This window comes from Melanerpes formicivorus, unplaced genomic scaffold (assembly GCF_026170545.1).
Source record: "Melanerpes formicivorus ecotype bairdi unplaced genomic scaffold, bMelFor1.0.p_v2 SCAF_92, whole genome shotgun sequence".
NCBI lineage: Eukaryota > Metazoa > Chordata > Aves > Piciformes > Picidae > Melanerpes > Melanerpes formicivorus.
This window is the reverse complement of record NW_027142444.1, coordinates 597,151-622,662: the sequence shown is the minus strand read 5'-3', so window position 1 is coordinate 622,662 and position 25,512 is coordinate 597,151. Positions and strand designations below refer to the sequence as shown.

General features: G+C 44.5%; 1 protein-coding gene across 5 annotated transcripts in view; it reads left to right on the top strand.

Annotated features, from left to right (window-relative positions):
• DCLK2 (doublecortin like kinase 2) overlaps positions 1–25,512 on the top strand; it is a 58,535-nt gene that overhangs the window by 7,423 nt on the left and 25,600 nt on the right. For 3 of the 5 annotated variants that reach the window (XR_010990793.1, XM_068165765.1, XM_068165767.1), the window contains exons 2-6: positions 195–529; positions 17,873–17,975; positions 20,345–20,446; positions 21,731–21,781; positions 23,421–23,515. Coding sequence is in view for 3 of the 5 variants with exons in the window: in XM_068165765.1 (XP_068021866.1) it covers positions 195–529; positions 17,873–17,975; positions 20,345–20,446; positions 21,731–21,781; positions 23,421–23,515 (686 nt within the window). In the remaining 2 variants the exon portion in view is untranslated. The remainder of the gene's footprint in view (positions 1–194; positions 530–17,872; positions 17,976–20,344; positions 20,447–21,730; positions 21,782–23,420; positions 23,516–25,512) is intronic. The other 2 variants (XR_010990794.1, XM_068165766.1) reach the window with 1 other exon arrangement.

Sequence of the window (25,512 nt, the reverse complement as noted above, 5' to 3'; positions counted from 1 at the left end):
TCATTTCTCAACCTGAGGTCTCTTGAAACCCTTTGGAACCCCTCTATGGCAGTGTTGTTTGGGTGGAAAGCTCTGATTTGAAACCAAGTGGCCTGCAGCTGCAGTTCAGGGAAGTCACACCTTTGTTTTTTCCTTAATGTACAAAAAATGGCTGCAACTCCCCCTTAAATTTTGACAATTCATCTCCTCTTCAGGTGAAAGTTATGTCTGTGCCTCCAACGAGCCCTACCGCAAAGTTGACTACACCAAGAACGTCAATCCCAACTGGTGTGTGAACATCAGGACTGGGACCAGTCGATCCTTACCCTCCCTGACATCCACAAAGAGCGAGGTGAAGGAGAGTAAAGATTTCATTAAACCCAAACTGGTGACTGTTATCAGGAGTGGAGTGAAGCCACGCAAAGCTGTGAGGATCCTGCTGAACAAGAAGACTGCGCACTCCTTCGAGCAGGTCCTGACTGACATCACAGAAGCCATTAAGTTAGACTCGGGTGTAGTCAAGAGACTCTGTACACTGGATGGAAAGCAGGTAAGAGACTGAATTTGCTGTGCCCAGTTCACAGCTGTGAGTTCATCTAAGCTGCTTTTCCCCCATAGCTGGAGTTCTCGTTACTGTGTATGCTTTAACCTGCTTCTGAATAAGTACAGTTTAATGGCAACTCCTCAGATCTTCATTAAAATATACCTACAAACAATTACAGTCTTGTATAATGACAGAGATTAACCAGTTTTCATTCTAACTTCAAGAAAAATAGCTTTGTTGTTTGCTAACTGTGGCTAAGGTTCATTAAGTTTATGTGAAACATTAGCAAGCAAACTTGTTAAAATACATCTGTGCTTTCAGAAGCAGAGTCATGCTATCAGACTGCTCCCTGGTGTGAGGGATGTTAAAAGATAGCGCTGTCTTCTTCCATTTCATTGTCATAGGTTTGCTACTTAAGTAGTAAAAGGACTGAAATGTTTTTCTGGAGGTAGTAACTGACAGGCTCTCAGGTCAAGAATCTTGAATAATTCTGGCAGGGGCAATCCTATCTTTGCCACTGGGTTTTGCCTTTTTACCACTGCAAAAACATGATGCCAGGATTATGGCAGTAGGTCTTCTGTTGTCAGAAATACAGAAGAGGGACCCAGAGGATGTTCTGCTGCACCAGGTTAAAGCATCAGGAGTACATTAGCTGTTGATCACTCAGGTTAATGACTCAGCCCTTCAGGCAACAGGACTCTAATACTTGATAGTTTCATTTGACGCTGAGGTGGCACTTGAACTGCCCTGTGACTGTAGTACTAGAGAGCAGCACAGGCTGCAGAGCAGATCACATTCAGTATCAGGTGTCTGGACTCTTGTATTGTTGACTAAATATTAGGATCCTTGCTCATTCATTGAGTATTGGGTTCACTTTGGGGGCTCTTGCTACAAGAAAGTCATTGAGCTGCTGGAGCAGGTCCACAGGAAGCTGGTTGAAGAGTCTGGTAAATAGGTCCTGTGAGGAGGAGGAGTGGCTGAGGGACCTGGGGATGTTCATTCTGGAGGCTGATGGAGACCTTATTGACCTCTGCGACTTCCTGGAAGGAGGTTATAGCCAGGTGGAGATCAGTCTGTTCTCCCTAGTAACAAGTGATAGGATGAGAGGAAATGGCTTCAAGTTGCACCAGGGGAGGTTTAGGTTTGGCATTAGAAGACACTTCTTGACTGAAAGGGTTCTCAAATAGTGGAACAGGCTGTCCAAGGAGGTGGTTGAATGCCCGTCCCTGGAGGTATTTGGTGCTGAGGGGCATGGTTTGGCCTTGGTAGAGTTAGATAATGGTTGGACTGGATAATCAGAATGATTCTGGGATTCCACAGCTGTCTTTGCAGTCCTACATACCTGTATATTCAGATGGACTGGTAAAAGGTTCAGTTATGTTTGAACAGAAGTGAGAATTTTTCTTGTCAAGCTTGTTCTAGACTGCATAAAGAGCACCTTTTTGTGTGGGCAGCTGCTAGCAAATGTTCAGTAGAACAAGTGCACTTAGGTGATCTCAGCATGAGGTCCTTCTCTCTGCTTATGTTACGGTTATGTGGCACCTTTTTATAATCAAAACCAAGAACTTTTCCTGTTCCTTCATATTAGTTGTAGTAGGGCAAATGCATCAGTGAGATCCTTGATGTTCAGTGTTTGGTGGCACTGTAATGTGCTCTTTATTTCTTCTAATTGGTTTGATTTTTGATGAGATTTGTTAATGTGATTTGGTAAGAGAGAATCACATCCAGAATGTGATTTAGCCCTGTTTAATTAATAATAAAATAGCTTTGAGGATATTTATTACATAGTCATTAGTCTCTTTTGCCCATGAAGTCTTCTGTTACTGTCTTGATAAGATGATTTTAATCTTCTCAAGCAAGTAGATTGAAGAGGTAAATCTCAGCTGAGAATCCCAGCTTGTGCGTTTGCCTTTCCTGATTCTTTCTGTTGCATTAACACAGCAAAAACTCAGTGGTCTGCATTGATGTGTAAGATGCAGTAGTTCATGAGGGATCAATACAGTTAATTAACATTGTATCTCATATATATTGCCTGCACATTGCTGTTATCTGTGGTAGATGATGGCTGTCTTCAGTCCGCAGTGAGGATGGCCCTTAGCAATGCCCTGGAATAAGGAAGAGATTTCCAATTGCTGCAGTAGCTCCTGCTGCTCTTCTATGGTAAAGGCTTTCCCACAGGCTGTTGGTGGGAGTCTTTGCTTGCACAACCACAGTATAATTGTGATTTAGGTGGCCATGGTATGTAGTGTCCCAGATACAAGAGTATGATTTAAAAAACCCGGATAATGAAAGCCTCCAAAAAATCATGTAGTGGTTTGGGTTGGAAGGGACCTTAAAATCATCTAGTTCCAGCCCCTTTGCCATGGCCAGGGACACCTGCTACTAGCCCAACTTCCTCAAGACCCCATCCAACCTGGCTTTCAATACTTTCAGACTTGGAGCCTCCACAGTTTCCCTGGGCAACCTGTGCCAGTGCCTCACCACCTTCATGGGGGAGAATTTCCTCCTAATGTCTCATCTAAGTCCAGCTTCTTTCAGACTGAAGCCATTACCCTCATCCTGTCACTGCATGCCTTTGTCAAAAGTCCCTCTCCAGCTCTCCTGTAGCCCCTCTAAAGTCCCCTCAGAGCCTTCTCTTCTCCAGGCTGAGCACCCCAAATCTCTCAGCCTGTCTTCATAGGAGAGGTGCTCCAGCCTTCAGCTCTTCATCTTGGTGGCCTCCTCTGAACCCACTCTAACAGCTTCATGTCATTCTTGTGCTTGAGAGCTGGACACAGGACTCCCAGTGGGGTCTGAGCAGAGCAGAGAGGCAAAATGCTGCCCGTGTTGTTGGGGATGCTGTCCAGGACGTGGTTGGTTTCTGGACTGCAAGCTACCATTGCAGGCTCATGTTGAGCTTCTCATCAACCAGCACCTCCAAGCCCTCTGCTTAGCTAGGAGCTTTTCTTGGTTTGTTGCTTTCCCCCCCCCAGTGAAAGGCTGACCCCAACATGAGGCAAGAGGGTGGCTTTTCCTCTCTTCGTTCATTGTCATGTACATAGAGGTTGGTACATAGAGGTTGGGGCCCAAGGGCTTTGTGGAGTTTGGCAAATAAAAAGTTGCATTGCTGCCAATTGCCAATTGGTGGAAATCTCTGAGCCGATTTTCTCCAATGTAGTAATTGCTTATTCTTCTCAATCTGCTAGGGAGGCAGAGCCTTTATGTTGGTTGAAGAGTTGGCGCAGCTTGAAAGCAACCCTTAAAAAAACAAAAGGAAAGAAAGAGAAAAAAGAGGCATTTTGTAAATGGCTGTGCTCCTATAAATGTAGCTCTTGTGTTTCCCAGGGTTTGGCTTCTGTCTTTTCCCTGCTCCTTCATGGTTTTGTCACTGAGGAAGTCACTGTTTTGCAAGTGTTGCAAGGGAATAGGTTTTGGTTGTATTTACTGTTTAATATGGAATTGATACTAAAAATGAGGGGGTTGAAACACTCATCTGTAAGATTCATATCCTGTTACTGGGGAAGGTGGTGTTCCCTTAACTGATGGGGCAGCTTTTGTGTTCCAAGGTAACTATTTAGACAGGTGTACTGAGACCTATCAGGAAGCTAATGGTCTATGAGGGAACTTTTCCAATTATAAGCAGTAGGACAGAAAGGATGCCCTCAAAATAGCTTTGATTTACTCTCCTGATTCTATTAATTTTGATTGTAGTACCATCTTGGTGGTAATAGTTACACAGAGGATAATAACCATACCACAGAACTGTCAGAGATGGAAGGGGTCCCAAGGGTCATCTAGTTCCACCCCCCCTGCCGTGGGCAGGGACACCACACAAGATCCTCCTTGATTACTGTGTATGAAGCCTGACAATTACCTGGCCTTGAATTGGCAGATTTTACAGGACTTACAAATGTTTCCTTTCAGCTTCAGTTTCGATCCAGATGCTCTAACTTCACATGTCAGTGCTCTGCAGCCTCAAGTACAGGTATTTTTTTCTCACTCTATTGATGTGAGGCTGACTTCTCAATTTTAAGATGTTGAGCAACCAATTTTTATTTATTTACTTATTTATTACCCTTCAAGACTTTTGTGATGGCTCTTGTGAGGAAACAAATATCCCTGTAAAAGTAACCAGGCTTCAGCTTCACAGTGCAGGCTTCTGCTAGTCCAGTCTTTGTGCTTCTGACACTGAGGTTTATCTGATTTATTTGCTTAAACAATGTGCTTTCCTTAGCTGGCTGCGTTTTTGCTTTCTGTGCTTTGCTGGAATCTGTCACTATCCTACTGTGCATTCAGGACAGTCAGACTGAAACTTCTCCAGTGGGGAAGTTAACCCTTAGTTATCTTGGAATAGAATGGAGAATGGAATCTAAACAAGCCTCAGTCTCGAGAAGCTGCAGAGTGAAGGGTAGCAACTTAATTATCAGCATTAATTGTTCAAAAGAATATAATGGGGGAGGGGGTGCATGTGTGGAGTTTCCTGTGAGAAACTTACAAGAAGACATACAGAACTCTGAAGAAAATGAATCTTCACTCCAAGAATATAGTAACTTTTCCACTTGGATGGATTAATATCCCTAAGGGGAGTGAAAAGGTGCGTGAGCTACCTTGCCTGTACTTCATTCCCCAAACAGTGAGAACATGCCATAAATAACAATGTTTTTAAGGTCTTTTTCTGATGGGCCACAGGTATTTTGGCTCTCTCTGAGACAAAAAGCTCCCTAAGTTTATGTTAATGAAGTTTTTTGTAAGATGCTCATTACATGCAAATGGGTAACTGAGGCAAACAGGCACAGCACTTGGAAGCATTCCACAGACTCTCCAGGCTCTCCTCTCAGGACAGATCTGAAAGTTCTGAGTAGAGATGATAGCTGCTGTAAACTGAAATTTGTTTTGTAGTGGAGACCAACTGAAGCTGTTAACAGATCCATCATAAAGGGCAGAAACCCAACCAAAGGATGAGCAGAAGTCCAAGAGGCACTGCCTGTGTAGTTTCAGTTCTTCTCACACAGATGTTTGTCACTCAGCTCTGACAATCCCCATCAGTGCAGCAGTTTCCCCAGATCTTGCTCGGTGAGAGCTCACTGTTTAATACTGAGAGAAGCTTTGGAAGAGCTGAGTTTTGGGTTTCTCAGGTCTCCAGTTTTGTGTGCAGTCACACTTGGATGAGACTTCTTTAACAGTGATTTTACTGCAGTTAACTGAGTAGTTTAAGCAAATATTTACCTTTAATTCAGTGTCGGCAGTGGAAAGGCCACTTGAGTTTCAAGTCTCTTTCATCAGCAGTAGACTTGGGGCTTTTGGGTGGTTTTTTTTTAAGAAAGCAGGCACTAGGACTTAGGTGTAGGGATTTTTAAGTGTCCTTTAATTGCATTCTTGCATCACTGTCTGATATCTCATTGAAGCTGAGAAACAACTGTAATAGAAACTCATTTCCACGTTATCAGGAAAGCAAGTTGAAAGCTTCTGAACCCAAACTGAGGTCTTTATCTTGTGCCTCTGGCTCTAACCTGGCACAGATACTTTCACAAATGTATTGGCAAGGGCAGAGGTTTGAATTTCTGCTACAGCAAACTTGCAGAGAGCATAGAAAGCTCCAGCATTTTTGCTGTTCTAATTCTGCTGCAATTTAAACCACTTTAAGATGAAGTGTATTAACCTTCACCTGGAGGGGGGAGGGGGGGAGAAATCCTTAAGTCCTTGCATTCCTCACAACTCTTAAAAAGGATTATATATTGCTACAGAGGAGTCTCGGCAGCTGCTGCCAAGGGAGTGATTCTCTGCATTGCAGATCCCACAGAAGTTTAGCATTTATGGGCAAGGAGTCCTTCCTAGCTTCAAGCCTTGGAACAGTTGTCATAGTCATGCTTACAGGGTATGAACAAAAAAAAGCAGCAACAGAGAAAAGGAAGTGATTTCTGTGACTCTCTGGTGTACAGGAAAGGAAATTAATAGGCTTGAAGATAATCAGGTGTAATGGAATTCAGTGGTAAATAGGCACTGCAAAATGAACATTCATCACAGAATCACCATGGCTGGAAGAGACCTCTAAGATCATCAAGTCCAACCTTTGTCTCACTCTACCAGAGCCACTGCTACACCATGTCTGTGGTGAATGAAGGGCTGATTTTTGTTGGAGTGGTTAGCTGAGGGCTGCCAGCCTCTGAGGTTTCTGAAAACTTTGGGATGTGTTTGGGTTTGAGTGTTTTCAGTAAATGAAAGCTATTTACAGCTTTGGAAGAGCTGCAGAGCTAGAGATAAAATAACACTGAAATGTGCCTGTGTACACACCTGCATCCCCCAGGGAATCCATGCCACAAGGAGCTGTTCAAGGCCAGGGTGGATAGGGCCTTGAGCAGCCTGGGCTGGTGGAAGGTGTCCCTGCTGTGGAAGGAGGGTTGGAACTAGAGGACCTTTAAGGTCCCTTGCAATCCAAACCATCCTATGATTTATACTTGGAGTAAGTATTATCCCAATGGTAACAAACCTCTTCTAATATGTGATATAAAATGCAATTTTAGGGGAATTGGGAGTAAATTAGAGGCTAGAATTGTTTCAGAGAACTAGGGAGAGATGCTGTCTACTCAGTGTGGGATACAGATGCTGCAAGTCTAAGGAAAACAAGAAAATGCAAGTGGCCCTAATCTTGAGGAAGTCTGTATGGCAGGAAATTAATTCATCCACAGACACTGCTATGTGTTATTTTTATTCAGACTACAATCAATATGCCCAGAACTGGGAGCTGGGATTATTTATTGCTAGAAGGAAGAAGGAAATAGCATACTCAAGCAGAAGAGAGAATTTGGGTCTCTGTTCATGGCCACAGAACTATTCTTACCTGTAGTTATTTATGGAAACTAACCTGAAATAAACTGTGCCTTGTCATAGGTGCAGGGATCTGGAAAACAGCCTAGATATGGAAATACAGAGACCCTCTTTCCAGCTACAAATCTGGTCATGCAAAACTTTCTGCAGTGCTTTCTGCCACAGGCAGATAATGTGTGGTTGGAGATTTCCCCTCGAAAGCTTTGACAGTTTTGATCACAGTTGTCAGAGGATCATCCTACCACAGTTCAATTACCACTGTGAGGCGGGGGGGGGGTGGAAAGAAAAGGCAAACCAGTAAGGATCTTGTTTAAAAGTAACAAAAATGTGATGCTCAATGTGCTGAAGAGCAAGTACTGAAAAAGAAACAGCCCTGAACATCCAGTGAGTCATCCCAGGGTGTTAAACTGGCAGTGAGCAGCCAAGCTGAGGAAGCTCTTCAGCTTTGGTGCTTATGCAGGAAGAAAAGAGATCAAGGTCGTGTCATGTGAAATAGCCACAGTCTAGCGCTGGAAAACGGCTCTCTGCAGTGAAGGTCTTTAGACTCTGTTGAGGGGTGGGAGTGGGAACTCTTGCGTATTGTTCTCCCTTTCTGAACATCAAAACTCCACATCACAGTTACAGACAGAACAGAGAATGTATCTCTTTCTCTCCACAGGGATATGTAGTTCTAGCTTTGGGATGTTAAAATAACAGGATTTCTAGAAATGAGCACAAAGCCAGCCCCTGGTGAAAGTCAGCACTTCAAATGGGAGCACGGCAACTGGAAACAGGATAATTGCTGCCGTTTGAGCTCCCAGCGAGCCTGTGTGTCCCGTTAAGCGCCATCCCACTGGCTGGGTCTGCGCACAGCCAGAGCTGCCCCATGTGCCGGCCGTGGTCCGCTGCGCAGTGTGGGAAGGCTCCGAGCCCTGCCCCCGGCGCTCAGGCTGCGGCTTTGTTGCTGTGTGCCTGCAGCCCTTGCGGTGCTGGCTCGCCGCGTCGGGTGTGCCGCAGCTCCTGGGATAAAAGAGTGGTATGCAGCCATTGTCTGCCATCTGCCATGCTGGAGATGGAATCACATGGCTTGGAAGCTAAACCTTGGGAATTTGTTGTGTCCCGCTGAGCCTGCCCATTAACAGATAATTAGTCTGGTAAAAAAATCTTTTGAATTCATTCTGCAGCTGTCATAGGCCAGATTAGGATTTGTGTCACAGGTTCCTCATTACTCTGGGATCCTGGGCACTTTTTTCCCCCCTGTAATTAAATTACCCTGTGTTAGTCCAGCAAGGAGCTCTCGCATCATCACGTTTAAACATGCAGATTAAGCCTGTTCCATTTTACAATATAAAGCTATTCAACGACATAGGAAAGGGTTTCAAGGTTGCACTTTCTCCATTTCTGTTCACGACACAGTCTCTAAGCAAGCTTTCTCCTTACACAGTTGGCTTGAAACAAAACAAAAGCCACTTTAAGCATTCACAGCAGAAGTGCAACCTCTGTCTACACAGTTTCATTTTAAATTAAGGACTGTCAATCCAAAAGTAAGTTTGCACACAGACCCCCAAAACATTTGAGTCTTGCCCTGTTCAGCCTGGAGAAGAGAAGGCTCTAGGGAGACCTTATAGCAGCATTTCAGCATTGGAAGGGGACCTCCAAGAAGGCTAGGGAGAAGGATGTGTGGAAGGATGTGTAGCACTAGGACGAGGGGCAGTGGTTTGAAACTAGAGCAGTGAAGCTTTAGGTTGGACATTAGGAAGAAGCTCTTTACGATGAAGGTGGTTGAACAGTGGAACAGGTTGCCCAGAGAGGTGGTGGAGGGCCCATCCCCGGGGCCATTCCGCATCAGGCTTGATGGGGCTCTGAGCCACCTGGCCTAGTTGGAGATATCCCTGTGGGGGGTTTGGACATCAGGATCTTTAAAGGTACCTTCCACTGCAGTCTGTGATTCTGTGACTTTCAGGAATATCCATAGCAAGTTGAGAAAAATCAGCAGGAGTCCAGTTGCAGGCTCTGAGCTGTCATGTTTTGTTTGCTCTTAAAGGCAACAAAGGAATCACAAGAGTCAGTTTTGGACTTCACTGCGGTTCTGCAGAACGCTGTGTTTACATCTTCTGTGTAAACAGTTCAGGATGCCTGAGTTCCTCTGCCTTCATTGATAGTTGTAGTTCCACTAAAGGCACCATTTTGTAACTGCCATGTGTTGAATGTAAATATTTGTGTAACAATTCCAAAGGGCTGATTTTTAGACTAATAAGCAAAGAGTTTTATACCCAAAAAATTACTATTGCTGCAGCCCCCTTTTCTCAAAAGAAAAGCCCTGTTAGGGAAGCATCTCTGGAACACTGAGCAGATGCAGTGTGAGGCATGGATTCCTGGAGTTGCAGTTCACTTCTCCATACCATATTCCATGCAGCAGTTTCAACATGGTGTTCACAGAAAGGAAAAAAACCAACCAAACCACCAACCAGATGGTTTCTAAAAGCTAATTAGGAATGGTGAGGTTAATAGCTTATTTTAAATTCCCTTCTGGGCAATCTGTATCTCCACTACAAATGTTTCTGGGAAGGCTCTGAGAAAGAATAAAACATATCTATATATTCCACTGATCCAGTAGGAGCTTTCTAGAAGCCCTTTTAGCATTAGAAAACCTTTTAGCTCGTAAGACCCCTCCTGGACTACTGCACCCAGTCCTGGGACCCCCAGCACAAGAAGGACATGGGAACTGTTGGAGCAGATCCAGAGGAGGCCATGAGGATGCTCAGAGGGCTGGAGCAGCTCCCCTGTGGGGACAGGCTGAGAGAGCTGAGGCTGTTCAGCCTGGAGAAGAGGAGGAGACCTTAGGGCAGCCTTCCAGTACCTGAAGGGGCTACAGGAGAGATGAGGAGGGACTTTTGACAACAGCTGCGAGTGACAGGATGAGAGGGAATAGATTGAAGCTTGAGGAGGGTAAATTAAGACTGGAGATTAGGAAGAAATTCTTTCCAGTGAGGGTGGGGAGACACTGGAACAGGTTGCCCAGGGAGGCTGTGGATGCCTCCTCCCTGGAGGTGTTCAAGGCCAGGTTGGATGAGGCTTTGAGCAGTTTGGCTGGTGGAGGTGTCCCTGCCCGTGACAGGGGAGTTGGAACTGGATGAGCTTTAAGGCCCCTTCCAAACCAGAGCATTCTGTGATTCTACCTGTATTTTAGGGATAAATGAGCCATGTTCCTGTTACACCTCAGACTTTCCACTTGTGAGTGAATTAAAAGAGTCTTATTAATGTCAATAGATGGTTTGTATTAGCACAGATCACATCCCTAGGCTTTTTACTTTTAAGCAGCTTCTAAGAGCGCTTCTTGTCCAGGGAAGGCTTTGCGAGTGGTCATGGAGGTGTTGGGTAGAAGGTTGGACTTGATGATCTTAGGTCTTTTCCAACCTTAATGATTCTGTGATTCAAGTGAGACAGGTGCCTGCCAACCCATTTTAATGCACTGGAACCTTCCTGATGTACCAGCAGAGAGACTGTCAGGGGAGGTCAGATCAAGTCACTGCGATGGGATATGTTGAATGCAGATAAGAATGAAGACTCTCTCAGTGAATCAGCCCAAAGTAGCTGGGCAGTGAGTGTTCTAATTTTGAACACTAAATCAGTTGATCACTGACAGGGCCCCATGGAGGTCTGCTTGGCATGCACAGTGAAACTCTACCCAGAGCTAGTAAAAACAACATATGTTCCCAGAAGCTGCTTAGGAAGCTCTTTAGGCACTGGGGAGTATCTGCAAAAGCCTTAGACCTTGAAAGTAGAAATAAGGACACCAATAACCTGATAACTATTCCTGATACAGGCTGGGATGCTGTTGGGCCTTCTTGGCCACCTGGGCACAGGCTGGCACTTCATATGCAGAATTTCTGTAATTTCAGCTGTGAGATGGATTTAGTTGAAGTGGTGAATAGAGAGCTTGGGCAAGCTCAATTTTGTTTCTGTACTTCCAGAAATAGATTTTTGTGCCTCTAGATAACAAGATGAAATTGCACCCAGTCATGTGCTTTGACTGATAGTTGGAATCTTGGAGTGACTTGATTTGATGGATTTTTATTTTTGTAATAGAATTGGAACAGAAACCTGACTTTGGCAGCTACCACATGGACAGGCCAAGCCATGAAATGGTGTGGGTTGGAAGGCGCCTCCAAGGGTCATCTAGACCAACCCCTGCCCTGCAATGAGCAAGGACATCTTTAGATCAAATTGCCCCTTCCAGCTTGGCCTTTGTAGTTTGCAGGTACTAATGTTTTTCATGGAACCTGACTTGAAATGAATCAGCTTTAATTCCATTTCTAAATATCACTGAGGCTGCAAAATGCTCCTTTCCTTACCAGTTTGCTCAGTTCTTTAAATGCTTCCTCAGGGACTGTTTGCTGGTTTACAGTCATTGATAGGCTTGAGGAAATGCCTGTGCCTGCAAAAGGAAGTTTGGTTTGCAGCTGCTGTGCTCAGACCTGGAACAGGCTCACCAGGAAGGTGTTTTCAAGAGGCAGAGATGTGGTGCTGAGGGACATGGTTTAGCACCAGCCTTAGCAGAGTTAGAGAATGGCTGGACTGGATGATCTTGGAGGTCTTTTCCAACCAAAACAATTTGATGGTTCTCTGATCATGAATTATTTGCAGGAATGAAGCATCCACCACCTCTCTGGGCAATCTGCTCATGAGTAAAACTGTAAAGCTTCCACTTAAAGCTTAAAGAGTTGTGAGAAAATATTTGTACCCTTCGTCAAAGGACCTTTCCAGATTCTGTCTTCTATTCTGTCTGCACTGCCCACAGGGTTTGAATTTCTTATATCTGTGGAAAAATAGTTCTCATTTCAAGGAGCTGCTGCTTCTGGAACCTCTCCAGTGCACAGTGTTTGCCCATGAGCAGTGGAAACCTTGGGCTGCACTTGGATATCTCTGCGTGTCACAGCAACTCTGCTGATCTAAGGAATCAGAGACATGAAAGGACATTGAATATTTGACCATAGGATTTTATGAGTTTTAAGATCCCTATAGTATATGAAGTCCTTGTTTTTCAAGTAGGATGATGAGCTCAGGACACTGATTTCTAAAGTAGTACAACAGAGATAATGTTACAGAATATTAAGTGGCCCAACATATTTTAAGTGCATTTGTGCTGTGGAGCAGGGTGTCATTGAACCCATAAAGTGGCACTGAATTGGGTGAGCCAGCTCTCTGTCCTTTTGTGCAGACCTTTTCTTCTGATGCTCTTTCATAATACAAGTAGCTGTTATTTTTAGACCAGCAACTCAGTGGTGAGGTGGAAGGTTGGCTGTGTGAAGTCAGGTGCTATTTTTGGTCCTGCGTGAGGCTTCCCAGTTATGCTGCTGGAGGAAGGAATGTGTTGCTGACCTTAGAGCTGCTGTGATTAATGCATCTATGGGCAAAGATACAACCCTTGTTTTGTAACTGAAAAGACTGTTGTGGGGTTTTTATCTCTTTAAACAAACTGGATTATGGCCATATAAGCTGCATTTGTTAATTAGCTGCTTCCAGTTTCCACTTACTCCACGTTTAGCGAGGCTGTTTCTTTGTGTAACTCATGAACTTGAGATGCGTGACATTGAATTTCACTGTTTAACATACTGAGGTGATTGATTCTTGATGAAGTAGTGGATAGTGCTACAGCAAGGGCTGTTCTGGACTGCTTTGTGTTCCAGGGATAGACAAGTGTGGGCCTTCTGAAACACTTGGAATCAGACCTGCAGCCCATTTCGTCTGTAGTTATCCTGCAGCTCAATGGCTGCACATAATCAGTGCACTACTTGAAACAGCGTTTTGCAAAAAGAGATCATTTTGCCCTTTGGGAAAAACCTGGTGAATGGACTTTGCCAGAAAGCCCTTGAGAACTGCAGAGGCTGTGAGAAATAGATAGGTGTGGGAATTCATTTTAACTTGTGCATATTTCTGCAGCTCCTTTTTCTGACTGGCATTTCCATCGCCGCGAGGATGATCAGCTGGGATCGCTCCCAAATGCCATCTCCCTTTCCCACATGTGCTCACCCTCTGAATTAAACTTCAAGATGTTAAAACCCAAAATCTATGCAAAAAAATGTGTTTCAAAGTGAAACACAACGAAGAGGTGAGGAGTGCTCCTTTCTGTCATCTGTTGCTGCTGGCTGCCTGGCTGGGTGAGTCGTAGCGACCTGAGCAGTCTGTTGGTGCAGTCCTCCTGCCTTGTCATCCTGTGCTAGGCGTTGCCTGGGCTCACGGCCAGGCCTTTGCTGTTTACAAGGCAGCAGGCAAAGATTTTACATTGCTGTTTTCTTTCTTACTCTTCAGATTCCCTGTGGGAAGAAGGGTTTGTCTCTTTCACTTTTTCACTGCTGCTGCTGCTGCTCATCAGGCAGTGCCAGTGAAAGAAGATTCATTTTCTGGTGATGGCTGTAATAATGTGACACAGCCATTGATTAAGCAGTCAATTAATAAGCTGCCCTACAAGAATGAGTCTCATTATGGTCTTTGTTTCAATACTCTCTTTTTGGTTTCCCCTTCCAGTTTTGATAAATAAGTTAACAATCCACCTTTATCCACCACAGGCAAACTTAACATTTACACCTCTTTAGAACTAAAAAACGCAGTTTTCTATCCCTGTTTCCTGGCTTTAATAAATGTCAAGGAACAGACAAAAGCCTGCCAGATGCCAAACCCCAGTGGTAAATCAACATCTTGTGGAAGTTCTGACCTACAAATCACATTTATTAGATGGCTTTATTGCAGTGTCCCAACAGAGCTGGGGAGGCCCTCAGACTTTTCGAAGGCCGTGGTTGTGCATATCAGTGTAGAATCACAGGATCATTTTGGTGAGAAAAGACCTTTCAGACCATCCAGTCCAAGCATTCTCTAGCTCTGCCAAGGCTGGTGCTAAGCCATGTCCTCCATGTTTGCTTGCCCTTCTTTTGATGATGTGTAATTGTTTTAATTTGGGGATTCTGAGAGGGGTTCTGTAGTGGAGCTGCCACAGAGATCATCAGCTAGTGAGAAAAAGAAATCTTTGCAGGTGTGAAATGCTTCTTCCCTATGCCAGCAGGAATCTCGACCTGCTTTTGCAGGCTTACTACCTACCAGGTGTACATGGAGCTTGTTGCTGTTCTTAAGTACAATCTGGGCATCTGTACGCCCCTGGATCTCAAAGAGCTTCTTTTGTCATAGAATCACAGAATGGTTTTTGGGTTGAAAGGGATCTTAAAGATGATCTAGTTCCAAACACCCTGCCATGTGCAGGGACATCTACTAGACCAGGCTGCTGAAGGTCCCCTGCAGCCTTGCCTGCTCCCTTGCCTGCTCCCTATCACGTAGTGTAGCTGCCTGCAATGCTTCGTCTTGTCTGCCCAAGGAGTAGCTGCTGGCTAATTCCAAAAAGAATCCTGGCACTTACAGTATTTTTTAAAGGGCATGTCAGGGGCTCCTTGGTTTGCCTGTTCTCTGGTTTTCTGCTTCGTGATCTGCCTGTTCTCTCACTGCTTACTGAAGGCATGTCAGGAAACGTGACTCAGTATAGCCAGGCAGACAGCTGCCTTGAGCTAGTCCTGAGCCTGTTTTGTTCTGGGTTTCAGCCATGAAGGGTATGGATGACTTAGTGAGGAGATAAAAACATTGGTTAAAGACAGAGACCGTTTTCCCTTTGGTTGAGTTTTATGTTTAAGTGCAGAGACCAAGGGGAAGCTCTGAGGTAAGTAAATCTGTGTTAAAATCACAGCAGGAGAGGGGTGGGGATGCCCTTTTCACCTTCCTGTTGGAGCGCCTCAGGCTGCCCAGAGGAAACTCTTCCTTGGGAAAGTTGTCTGCCCCGATTGTGATGGAACTGAAATAGAGAACAGAGAGCTGACCTGTTCCTGCAGGACTGCTTTCCTTCTGGTTTGGAATGTAGGACATGCATCAGTCCCTGAGCTGTCAGGCTGACAGTTTCCAAAACACTGCAGGAGTTTGGCAGTGGAGTGGCAACACTAACTTTGTTTGACAAAGGGGAAGCAGAAACCATGATTACAAATATCACCTGGCTGGCAGACCAGACAAATGTTTGGCTTTTGCTTACTCATAAATAAAGGTTGATGCAAGCAGCCAAGGGCAGAATCATCAGGCCAGCAGAGCTGTAATTGGTCCTGGTTAAAGAAGGCATTTCCCCTAGAAATGTAGAGACCTCACACTGAAGGCAGTAGCAGGGAGGTTCTGTCTAGATTTGTTGTGCTGACATAAACCAAATGATTTGCATTTTTTGGTAGCTATTCATGGAAAAAAATCCCAGTGTATTTCCTTAAGAATTCCAGCTTCACATGCCTGCCACTACTGCTGAGCTGAGAGCACAGAACCAAACTCCAGCTGTTGCTGTGCGTGACACCTTCCCCAGTTTTCCTTTTGCCTCCTGTGTTCTGTTCTTCCTTTTTCAAAACATTTACAGCATATCCTGTTTTCCTCCAGTCAGTAGATGGAAAGATTGCTTCCTTTGTTTAAACAAATGCAGATCTTGTTGCATGCCTTCCCCGGTTCTGATGTTCTCGGTGCATTTTCAGCTGATGCAAAGGATTTGTCATCCAGAGCGGCTCTCCCCAGACACAGGGTGTGGTGGCTCTTCAGACTTAACCAGCACGGTGCTGTTGCTGCTCACTCGAGCTCAAGCAGCCTTTCTGACTGGAGCCTAAGCTGTTTGTCTCTGCAGCTCTTCCCCACGTGCAGAGTGCAGTGTATTTATAGAGCTGGAATCCCTTCAGTCAGCTCCCAGCTGGAGGGTGCTAGGATATAGTTACAGAGCTCTCTTCTCAAACCTGCAGCATTAAAGACTTGAATTCTCGAGTCATCTCTCAGGTACTCAGTAAGCCTCCATGCTGTCACTCTCCTTTTTTTTATATTTTTCAAAAAACTTTCCTCTTGTTGGAGAGCAAATATCTTGAGGGCTTTGGGTGTGAACCTCAGGGAGCATCTCTGCCCATGTGCAGCACAGCTCTTCCTGGAGTGGTGGATTTGGGGTGGTTGCTGGATTCCTGCAGTCTGTGGCAATGATGAGTCCTCTCTAGCAGGGAGTAGAGAGAATAAAGCCCACATTAGCCAAACTGCTCTGAAAGGTTAACCCTCTACATCCAGTTACCACTGCCTCTTAGCTTCATTAGAAGTAATGGTTTCGAGTACAGCTGAAAATGGCTTTTGTGGATGAGAGCAGATTGTCACTGCAATGATAAAAGAACCATAAAGGGATCTTGGTGATGCCTGTGCCACGTAGTGACACAAATGCTGGGCACTGCATGTGGTGCTGTAGTGAGGATGCTGCTGTAAGGGCACAGGCTGCTCTTGCTGGGTTAGCTGCCATGACAACTGACTGCGCTGCTGGCAGTGCCCTGGGTGGATGCTCTAGCAGAGAGCTGAGGGTCATTGATATTCTGAGTGTTTCTCAGACTACTGCAGGCAGCAAAGATCCTTTCCTGTGGTTCTGCCAATGTTTACTATTTTCCCAGTGTGTAAAAGATGCAGATGAGGTGGATGGGTAACGGGGAAGGAAAAAGGCGAGTTTCCCTAAAAGCAGGTTTTTGTTTTACCTCTTTAATCACAGGATTGTACCAAATGCTTCTAACTCTCTCAGCCTCCACGTAGCTTTTATTCCCAGAGCTCATCTGAATGTCATTGTCAAAAAGAATCTCTTTAAGAAACAGCTTGCTACCTACAAACCCTTCTTTTCTTTTTCTTACAAAGGATTGCAAATGCATTTGGTGGGATTTCACGTTGGAGCATTTTTGGCTTTAATTGTTCTTTAAGCAGGTACCTGCAGCTTCACAAGCTGACAGTATTGGCTTTGGAGGAGTGATGTTTTGTCAAGGCCTTTGAGTTTGTGCTTTTAAAGAATGCCTAAAACCTTTTCCTTTCTGCTATCCCCAACCTTCTCGAAACCAATCGCAGCAGCATCAGTGGGAGAATTAACAACAGACAGAGCTGCAAGGGGAAGGAAAGAAACTCTTTATTTCTTGAATTTGGAACAGAGTGCACTCATTGTTTTTCCAGCACATTAACACATGTAAATGAAATGCCTCAGCATAAAAAAACCTACAGTTTTAGCTGCAGTCATTTCAACTCAATAGTTTTTCCCCTAAGTAATTAATGTAAGAGTACAGGAAGCTTTGATGTTTATAGCTGGTCTTCTCAGTCATCAATATGCATCACTGAATGGTTTGGATTGGAAGGGATCTTAAAGATCATCTAATTCCATCTCTCCCCCTGCCTCACCATAGGCAGGGACACCTTCCACTAGACCAGGCAGCTCAAGGTCCTGTCCGCCCTGGCCATGAACACCTCCAGGTCAGAGGTACAGGCAAAAGCACAGGTGTGGGATGTAGGAGGAGGTGGTTTGGAGGTGAGAGGCAGTCACATGAAACATTCCTGACCCTGAGCTTTCCTACACCACTGGCAGAGATGAAGTACTTGAGAGCTGAGGTGTTTGCCATTGCTGCTGAAGGGAGAACACAAACTCATTAACTGTGGCTGACTAATGGAAGGTTTAGTATTTGAGAGTCCTGCATTTGTTGATTATGCTTTGTGTCTTTTGCTGCCAAGGTGACCTGCTTGCAGGACTTCTTTGGAGACGATGATGTCTTCATTGCGTGTGGGCCTGAGAAGTACCGCTACGCTCAGGATGACTTTGTGCTGGATCACAGTGGTAAGACAGCACATCTTTAACCCTCTGAAACAGTCCACTTCACTGAGGACTCCTGCCCCTCCTGCCCCCACCTCTCCCCTCCTTTCAAGGCCTCTGTGACTTACAAAATTACACATGGGAAGATACTAATTTTCTTAGGCATTAGAAGTTCTTTTCAAACCATCATCTGGATTCTGTGTTACAATGCTCTAACCAACCTGACCTGTGGAAAGCAGACCTTATCTCTAAAGTTCCCTGGCAAACAGCACTGGGTTTTAACAGGTCACAGATCTAATGGGTCTAAAAGCTGTTCAAAGCATTCACTTTTGACATCTGTGACTATAAGGCAGTTGCCATATTGTGGTCTCCGTGAGGTTCTGGAAAAACTCCATCTGTAACCACGCTCATTTCAGGTCTCCAGCGATGCTGCTAGACAATTTACACATTGCAGCCTTGTCTGCTGCAGACCAAGTGTTGGGCCTGTTCTTGCTGTGAGGTTACAGGGGGCGTTGAGTGGGAAAGGGTTGAGAGAATCTGGGGCATTGTGCCCATGCTGTCTGTGTTGGCAGAGCATGAATTTTACTTGTGTAAGAAAGTTCTTCTTGTGTAAAGAGAAAATTGTGCTGGCTGAAAGGAAAAGCTCTCTTGTCTACCAGGGAGGTGTAGAATTGCCTTGGAATATCAGATCATCTCTATACAATGGGGTTTCCTCCTTGTTCATAGCAGAGCTTGGGTTGCAAGAGGCCATTAAATGCCATCTAGTCCAACCCCCTGCAGTCAGCAGGGACATCTGCAAGTAACGCAGGGTGCTCAGAGCCCTGTCCAACCTGACCTGGAATGGTTCCAGGGATGGGATTTCTGCAACCCCTCTGAGTAACCTGTTCCAGTGTTACACCCTCATCATGAAAGGTTTTTCCCTTGTAGCTAATCTGAATCTCCCATTTTTAGTTTTAAAACCTCACCCCTTGTCCTGTCACTGCAGGCCCTACTGGACATGCTTTTTGTCTCTGTTGGTTCAGCTGTACAATCAACCTTATTTTCTTTTACAGAAAAGTTAATCATCAGATTGAGGAGAGTTTCAAGTTGTAAATAAGAGGGAGGGGGGTTGCTTTGCTCTTAGGTAATAGAAAACAAAAGTCCCTGGTGTTTGTCTGACTTTTCTGAATGCCATCATTTCATTACAGAAGCAAAAATAGGAGTATAGGTCTAACCACTGGCCCATGCCTTTGGATGGATGGAGCATCCAGCTGGCTCCTGTTCTGATGATATTGCCAACATGCTCCTTTTCCAGAACTGCCTGGTTATGTTGATTCAGGTAGTGTGGAGGTGACAAGAAGGGTACCTACATGACTAGCTCAGATAAGATTTTACTCTGGTGCGGAAATGCTCTGGTGCAGTTGTGTTAACTCCCACTGCAAATCCCGGTCTGAACAAAATCATGATTTCCCTTTGCAGATGTTAAGGCTGTAAGTTTGGTTTTCCCAATACACCATCAGACTAACTGGACTGATTCCCTTTCTGAGAACCCACTGATGGAGGGTTTCTCCCTTTGCCTCTTCAGCTTTGGTAGCCCCTGCTTCCTCTAGTAAGTCTGGAGGTCTTACTGGAGAAAAGGAGGTTAGGTACAGAGTGGGATGGGACTGGCAGGGCATGCAGCTCTACTTACTATTTATGATGGTGATGTGGGATCTTAATGATGGCATTGACACTGCAGCAATGAACAACAGGGACAAAACTAGGAGGGAAATTTAGATGATTCCTTTGGGAGTGATTTGCAGTGGCTGCTAACAGTAGGAATTAAAATGTTTCCCAAATGTCAATGCATGTGTGTCAATTGATTCCTTTCCCATTTAGGTTGTCCTTTATTTACTGCATACATCTATTGTCTCAGCCTTTGGGAAACAAGAGGCATTTTTCAGCTCTTTAAAAACTGAACACAACATTAGTTTCTTGCAAAGGAAGGTAAATGGGGCTTGCTGCACAGCTGCCCTACGTGAAGCTGCCATTACAGTGTGCAGAATGTACTGAGTTATCAGCATAACCTTGCCATCAGCTGGCTTCTTTACTTTCAGCAGTGCATAGGCACAAACTTGAATGATGGAGATAAACTAGCTTCAAGAGCTGAAGAAATATTCCATCCAGAATGTTACCTACAGTGTTTGAATAGCTCAGCTGTATTTGTGCAGTGTAGGTGCACAGCAGTGCAGCCTGAAACACACAGCTGTGCAGCTTGACAGTCTCAGGTGCTCTTATGAATTTGTTCCATCCAGTGGGGCAGTCATGTTCAGCAGATACTGATGTTCACTTCCTGGCTGTTAAACAGCAAGAGCAGCACTGGGGGAAGCCTGTACGCTGAGCTGGTGTCAAGACTCTCTCTGCTTGCTTTGCAGAGTGCCGTGTCATGAAGTCCTCTTATTCCCGGTCAGCTGGCATGAGGCACACTGGATCCAAAAGTCCAGGCCCTTCACGTCGGAGTAAATCACCTGCCTCAGGTACTACTGCTAGGAAAGAGCTGGATGTGTAAGCCAAAGGAACGTTAAGATGTGTTTTATGGGGTAGGACAGCCATTGGTTCTGAAACACAAGTGCCAGGGAAATAAATGGTGTGGGCTTGGGGCTTGGTTTGCTCCTCCAGGTTATCTGATAGATTTAATCCTAATTGCTAAGGAATTTTGCACTGATGTTTGAGTCCTAAGAAGAAAGGTGATTTCTATTTTTTCATTACCTGGCACCAAAAGTTTCAGGTCATGAAAACTGGGATAATTTCCTAATTGTCCACTTGGGATAGGTTTCAGCATGGCACTGGACTTCCCTGAAGACTGGTAACTGCAGGGTGGTTATATGGTTGCACTCCTGGTCGTTGGTCTAGCCGTGGGTGTTTTGAAGGCTTTCTCCATATAAGCCAAATATTGACCAGAAATACAGAAGTTTGCTGTTTCAAGTAATTTTAAGAAGTATTCCAGAATGTTCTTGCTCATTAACAGCCTTTTTCTTCTCCTTGGGCTTCCTGCAATTTCAAAGCCAGGTTCACACTGTGCTTTTGCCAGCAGTTTGGCTGCACACCCTATGTCCCAACCACTGAGGCTCCAGTAGAAGGGAAAAAAGTTGTGATTTTTGTCTTTCTTTCTTTGTTCAGATTTCAAAAGACAATGAAAAATTATTTATTTATTTTCCTCAGACCTGGATAAGTAGCCCTGGAATCAAACTATTGGTTGTGTCAATACCCAATACTCTGTTCTGAATGTAAGCTCATGTCTGTTACCTTGCAAACTGCAAGCTCTTCCATACTCTCATTCCCATATCAGTATTTGCTTTGCTCTATTGCAAATGCTAGTTAAAGTAATTTTCTGTCCTTGGGCTCATTCAAAGTGCAATATTTATCATCTGTTTGTAAAGGTTGAACATTTAACTGAAAAGCTTTAAAGAAGGACAGCAGTAACAACAAAGAACAATGTAGGGCAACTTTCACAACTGATCTGCATTTCCTGCAGTCCTGTGTAAGCTCCAGGGAGACCAACAGTGAATTCTATGCAAATCAGTTAGAAATCAGTGCTGCCATTTCCTTACCTGTTTTTCACTTGGACTTCCTGAGGAGATGGAGTTCATTTGAGAAAATAATCCAAATTGTCTGGTATTTATCCATTTACTTGCCTTTTTTTTCCTCATGTAGTCTTAACTTACCTTTGTTTACCCTTCTTCCTTTCCTGCATGTTCAGAGCTGTTTAATAACTTCTTTCCTTAATGTCTTTTTCCCTTGTGTCAAATATATGAGTACAGTAAAGAGGGGTGGCCACTACTCCAGTGCTCATTCTTCAGCAAAATCCCCAGGTGAGCCATTATTGCTATGGCTGTGTATCACTAGTCTGTCTCCTCCCTCGCCATTTACCTGTGTCCCTGTTGCTGTATTTGTGAATATTTTCAAGCTTGAAACACGTATTTTGCTTTCAGTGGGCCAGAGGGCTAATGAGTGTGGTTGTTAGCCAGCCAGTGTCACAGGTGCAGTACTTCTGGTAATGCATGAAAGGATGGTACTGATCTAGAGACAGATGAGAATGTCTCACATTTGGAATCAAATTCTTCCACTGAAGTATTTAATTTTTGCTCATGACCCTTCAGCTCTATTTTTTTTTTCCAATGGCTAGAGCTAAGTGAGTGTGAGAGGAGGAAAACACAGTAAGGTAGCATTCCCTGACCCTTTGCACTGTCAGGCTTGCACACTCTTTGTAAAATAAGGATGCATTGACTTGCCAGGTTTCAAGATTAGCTGGAACAGTGATGGGAATAAGGCTGCAGGAAGGACATGTACTCTTAAATACTTGGAGCTTCTTACAACCACTTCAGCAATTCACCTGTTGCTCTTCCAGGCAGCCCATGTTAAAGTCAAGACAAATATCCTGAAACATACTGAACACTTTCAGTACAAGAGACAAAGCTCTTGGTCCTGTAGCAGATCTGGGAAGGCAAATCCAAGTTATCAGACTGTGTAGCCAAGTGCTAAGCAATTGTACCTTAACAGCACACATGAGAGGAAGAGATTTTGAGAAAACCAGAGGTTTGTGGAAGTTGCAGTGCTTGGAAGGCATCTTCAGCTCTGGAGAAGGTTAGGGTACTAGGTTAGGGGAAAGTTGTGAAGTAAATCCAGTAGTGATGGCTAAAAGTGATGCACAACCCATGACAGCTCTGAATTTGTATTGGATATGAGCAGGTGCAACTGTTCATGTTGAAGCTAAGCTTCTGTTCTCCAGGGATGCTTGGTTCTCTCTGAAAAAGTAAAATAATTCTTCACCTTGAAATGTTTTTAGCTTTAAAGTTTCTGCCTGATGTTTTCCTCTCCCAGGAAAAATGAGGTCCAACTAGAAAGGAAATAATGTAACATCATAGAATGCTGCATCATGTTTGTGTATGATGAACAATGTGCTTATCCTCTCTGCATCAGTCTGCTGCTCTCAGGAAAACACAAGGACTGACCTAAGTTACATTCAAGTCCCCAGAGATGTAATGGGTGCTTCTCTGAAAGGCTAGACTTAAAACCAGTGAAGGCATCAAAATGTGTTCTCACAGGCACTTGAACCTCTTGGAAGTTCAGAAATCACTGACCAATTTTACCCCTTTGGGGTTTTTTGTCCCCTAAATCAATATATTTCTGATCTACATCTTAAGTTCTTCATCATCCAAATAGCTTCTTGTTTGTTGTTCTTGGGGAAAAAACCCAACCAAAGAACAACAAACAAACAAGACAGTGCATGTCTTCCTGATCCCACCTCCAGCCAGAGGAGTTTGGAGGGTGCAGCTGTGTGGCAAGCAAGTGTATAAGTTATTCCTAAACGCTGAGGAGTCTGTTTTGGTCTTTGTATGCAGACTTGAGTGATAACTTGTCAGAGAGGTATCTTATGTTTAAAAGCAAGTTAGGGGGATTGACTTTTATTCATCTTTTCTTTCACTCGTTTGCTTCTATTGCTTTGACCAGTTAATGGAACCCCAAGCAGTCAATTATCCACCCCCAAATCTACAAAGTCTTCCAGTTCTTCACCAACAAGCCCAGGCAGCTTTCGTGGACTCAAGGTAAGTGCAAGACTGTCAATCCCACTGTTCATTGAATAATGTGTTACAGTGCTGCTGAAGGAAGAAACAAAACTCAAAAACTTGGTTGTAATTCCCTAGTCCTGTTAGCATGATCGTTGAGCTGGAGAGGAGAACTGAAGGAAGATTTGTTTTATTGAATTGTTTTTGTGTTTTGTTGTTGATTGGCAGCTTAGGGAAGAAAGGTAGAGGGTGACTGTGGCTTGAATACACCAGTTTGCCCCCTAGAGTTTCCATTGCTTTGTGGACTGCAGAAACCCCTTAATACATATTTCCTCAGCCTGTGTAATACAGTGTTCTCTTTTGGATACCTTATCATCTTGTAGCATTGCCCAAGATTTCATCTGGAATCCCTTCTCTGATCCCTCAGCACACAATTTCCCCCCCTTAAAGCAGTCTCCTGCCTGGAAGTGTTTCTTTGCGAGCAGCCTGATGTCCGGCAGATTTTCCTCTGTGGTGCACCTAGAGAATTCTCTTCCCCTCTCACTCAGAAATCGGTAGCATTTGCAGTTCTCAGAGGCTGTTCTGTGCCTTTCACTTTGCAAAATAAAAGGAACAGTCTGGAGAGCAGTTGAGCATCTGACTGCTGCCTTAGTGCGGCAGTCCTTCCAAGGAGAATTTGCTTGTGAAATCGGCAATTGCAGCCTTTCTGGAAGGACACTGGGTAGTTGGCACTGATTATTCTGAGCCAGTAATAGCTCCCATCAGTGAACACAACAGTTGTGAAGAGGCTGCATAATTCTGTGGAAAACTGCGTCCTCAATTAGGAGGCTGGCTAACGGACGTGATTGGAATGCAGTGCCGAGGCTTTGTTCTGCGAGGAGTGTGGCACTGCTTTCTGCCAGCCTCGTGTGGCAGCCCCGAGGAAATACTTTTATTTACTTGTTCTAATACATCTGGAGATGTTTGGATAATTTATGCAATTTAGGGTTGATCTTCACCTTTATGTTGTTGAGCTGGACCATCCCATGGCTTCGCTTTGACCAAAGCAACATTGATTGACCTTTCTCCCATAAAATATCTTCAAGAGCATTCATACTTCTGACATTGAAGATTAGACCTCTGTGCCTTAAAATTTGTCTGGACAGCTCTGCTAATAGAAGGTGCAGTAGAGGACACCAAAATCATGGGAGTTGAGGCTCTCAGCTGCTCTGCACTAATTTTAACAAATGCTCTTTTGTCTTTCTTTAATTAAATTACAAGTTTAGAAACTAGATAACTTGGTTCTTTTTCCCCAGCACTGCCCTCTCTGCTTTTAGCTGATTAAAGCCCCATTAAGATGGAAATCATTCCGATAGTAACAAGCGATTTTCAGCAGAGTGGACATGTCCTCTCTTCCTTTCACTGTCAGTTTCACTGAAGCAGACTGTGGTACTTCCATTCTGGAATGTAATTGATTCTGGATACTAATGGGTTCTCATGTGAAATAATTCAACCCTATATGACCAAAGGAAGCAGCAAAAAACAACTGAATAATCTCAGACCTGACGTGTAACTGACGTTGTGAGTACCTCCTGCTTCATCCCATCAGGATGCATCTGTGCAGTAGCCAGGTCCCAGCTTTGCTCCTGAGACTAAGGCAAAGCTATCTGGTTGATTTCAGGATAAATTCCAGAAGTCTCAAATGCACTGTGCAGTGAGTCTTGTTTGTCAGGGCATCATAGGATTGGTTGGGTTGGAAAAGCCCTCTAACATCATCCAGTCTACCCCTCAACCCAACACCTCCATGGCACTTAAACCATGTCCCAAAGTGCCATGGCCACATGGCGACTCCACCACCTCCCTGCTCAGCCTGCTCCAGTCCCTGACTGCTCTTGCAGTGAAGAAATTTTTCCTAATCTCCAACCTAAACTTCCCCTGGCACAACTTCAGGCCATTTCCTCTCCTTCCCTCATGGGATACCAGGGAAAAGAGACCAACCCCCACCTCACCCTAGTCTCCTTTCAGGGAGCTGTAGAGAGCAATGAGGTCTCCCCTCT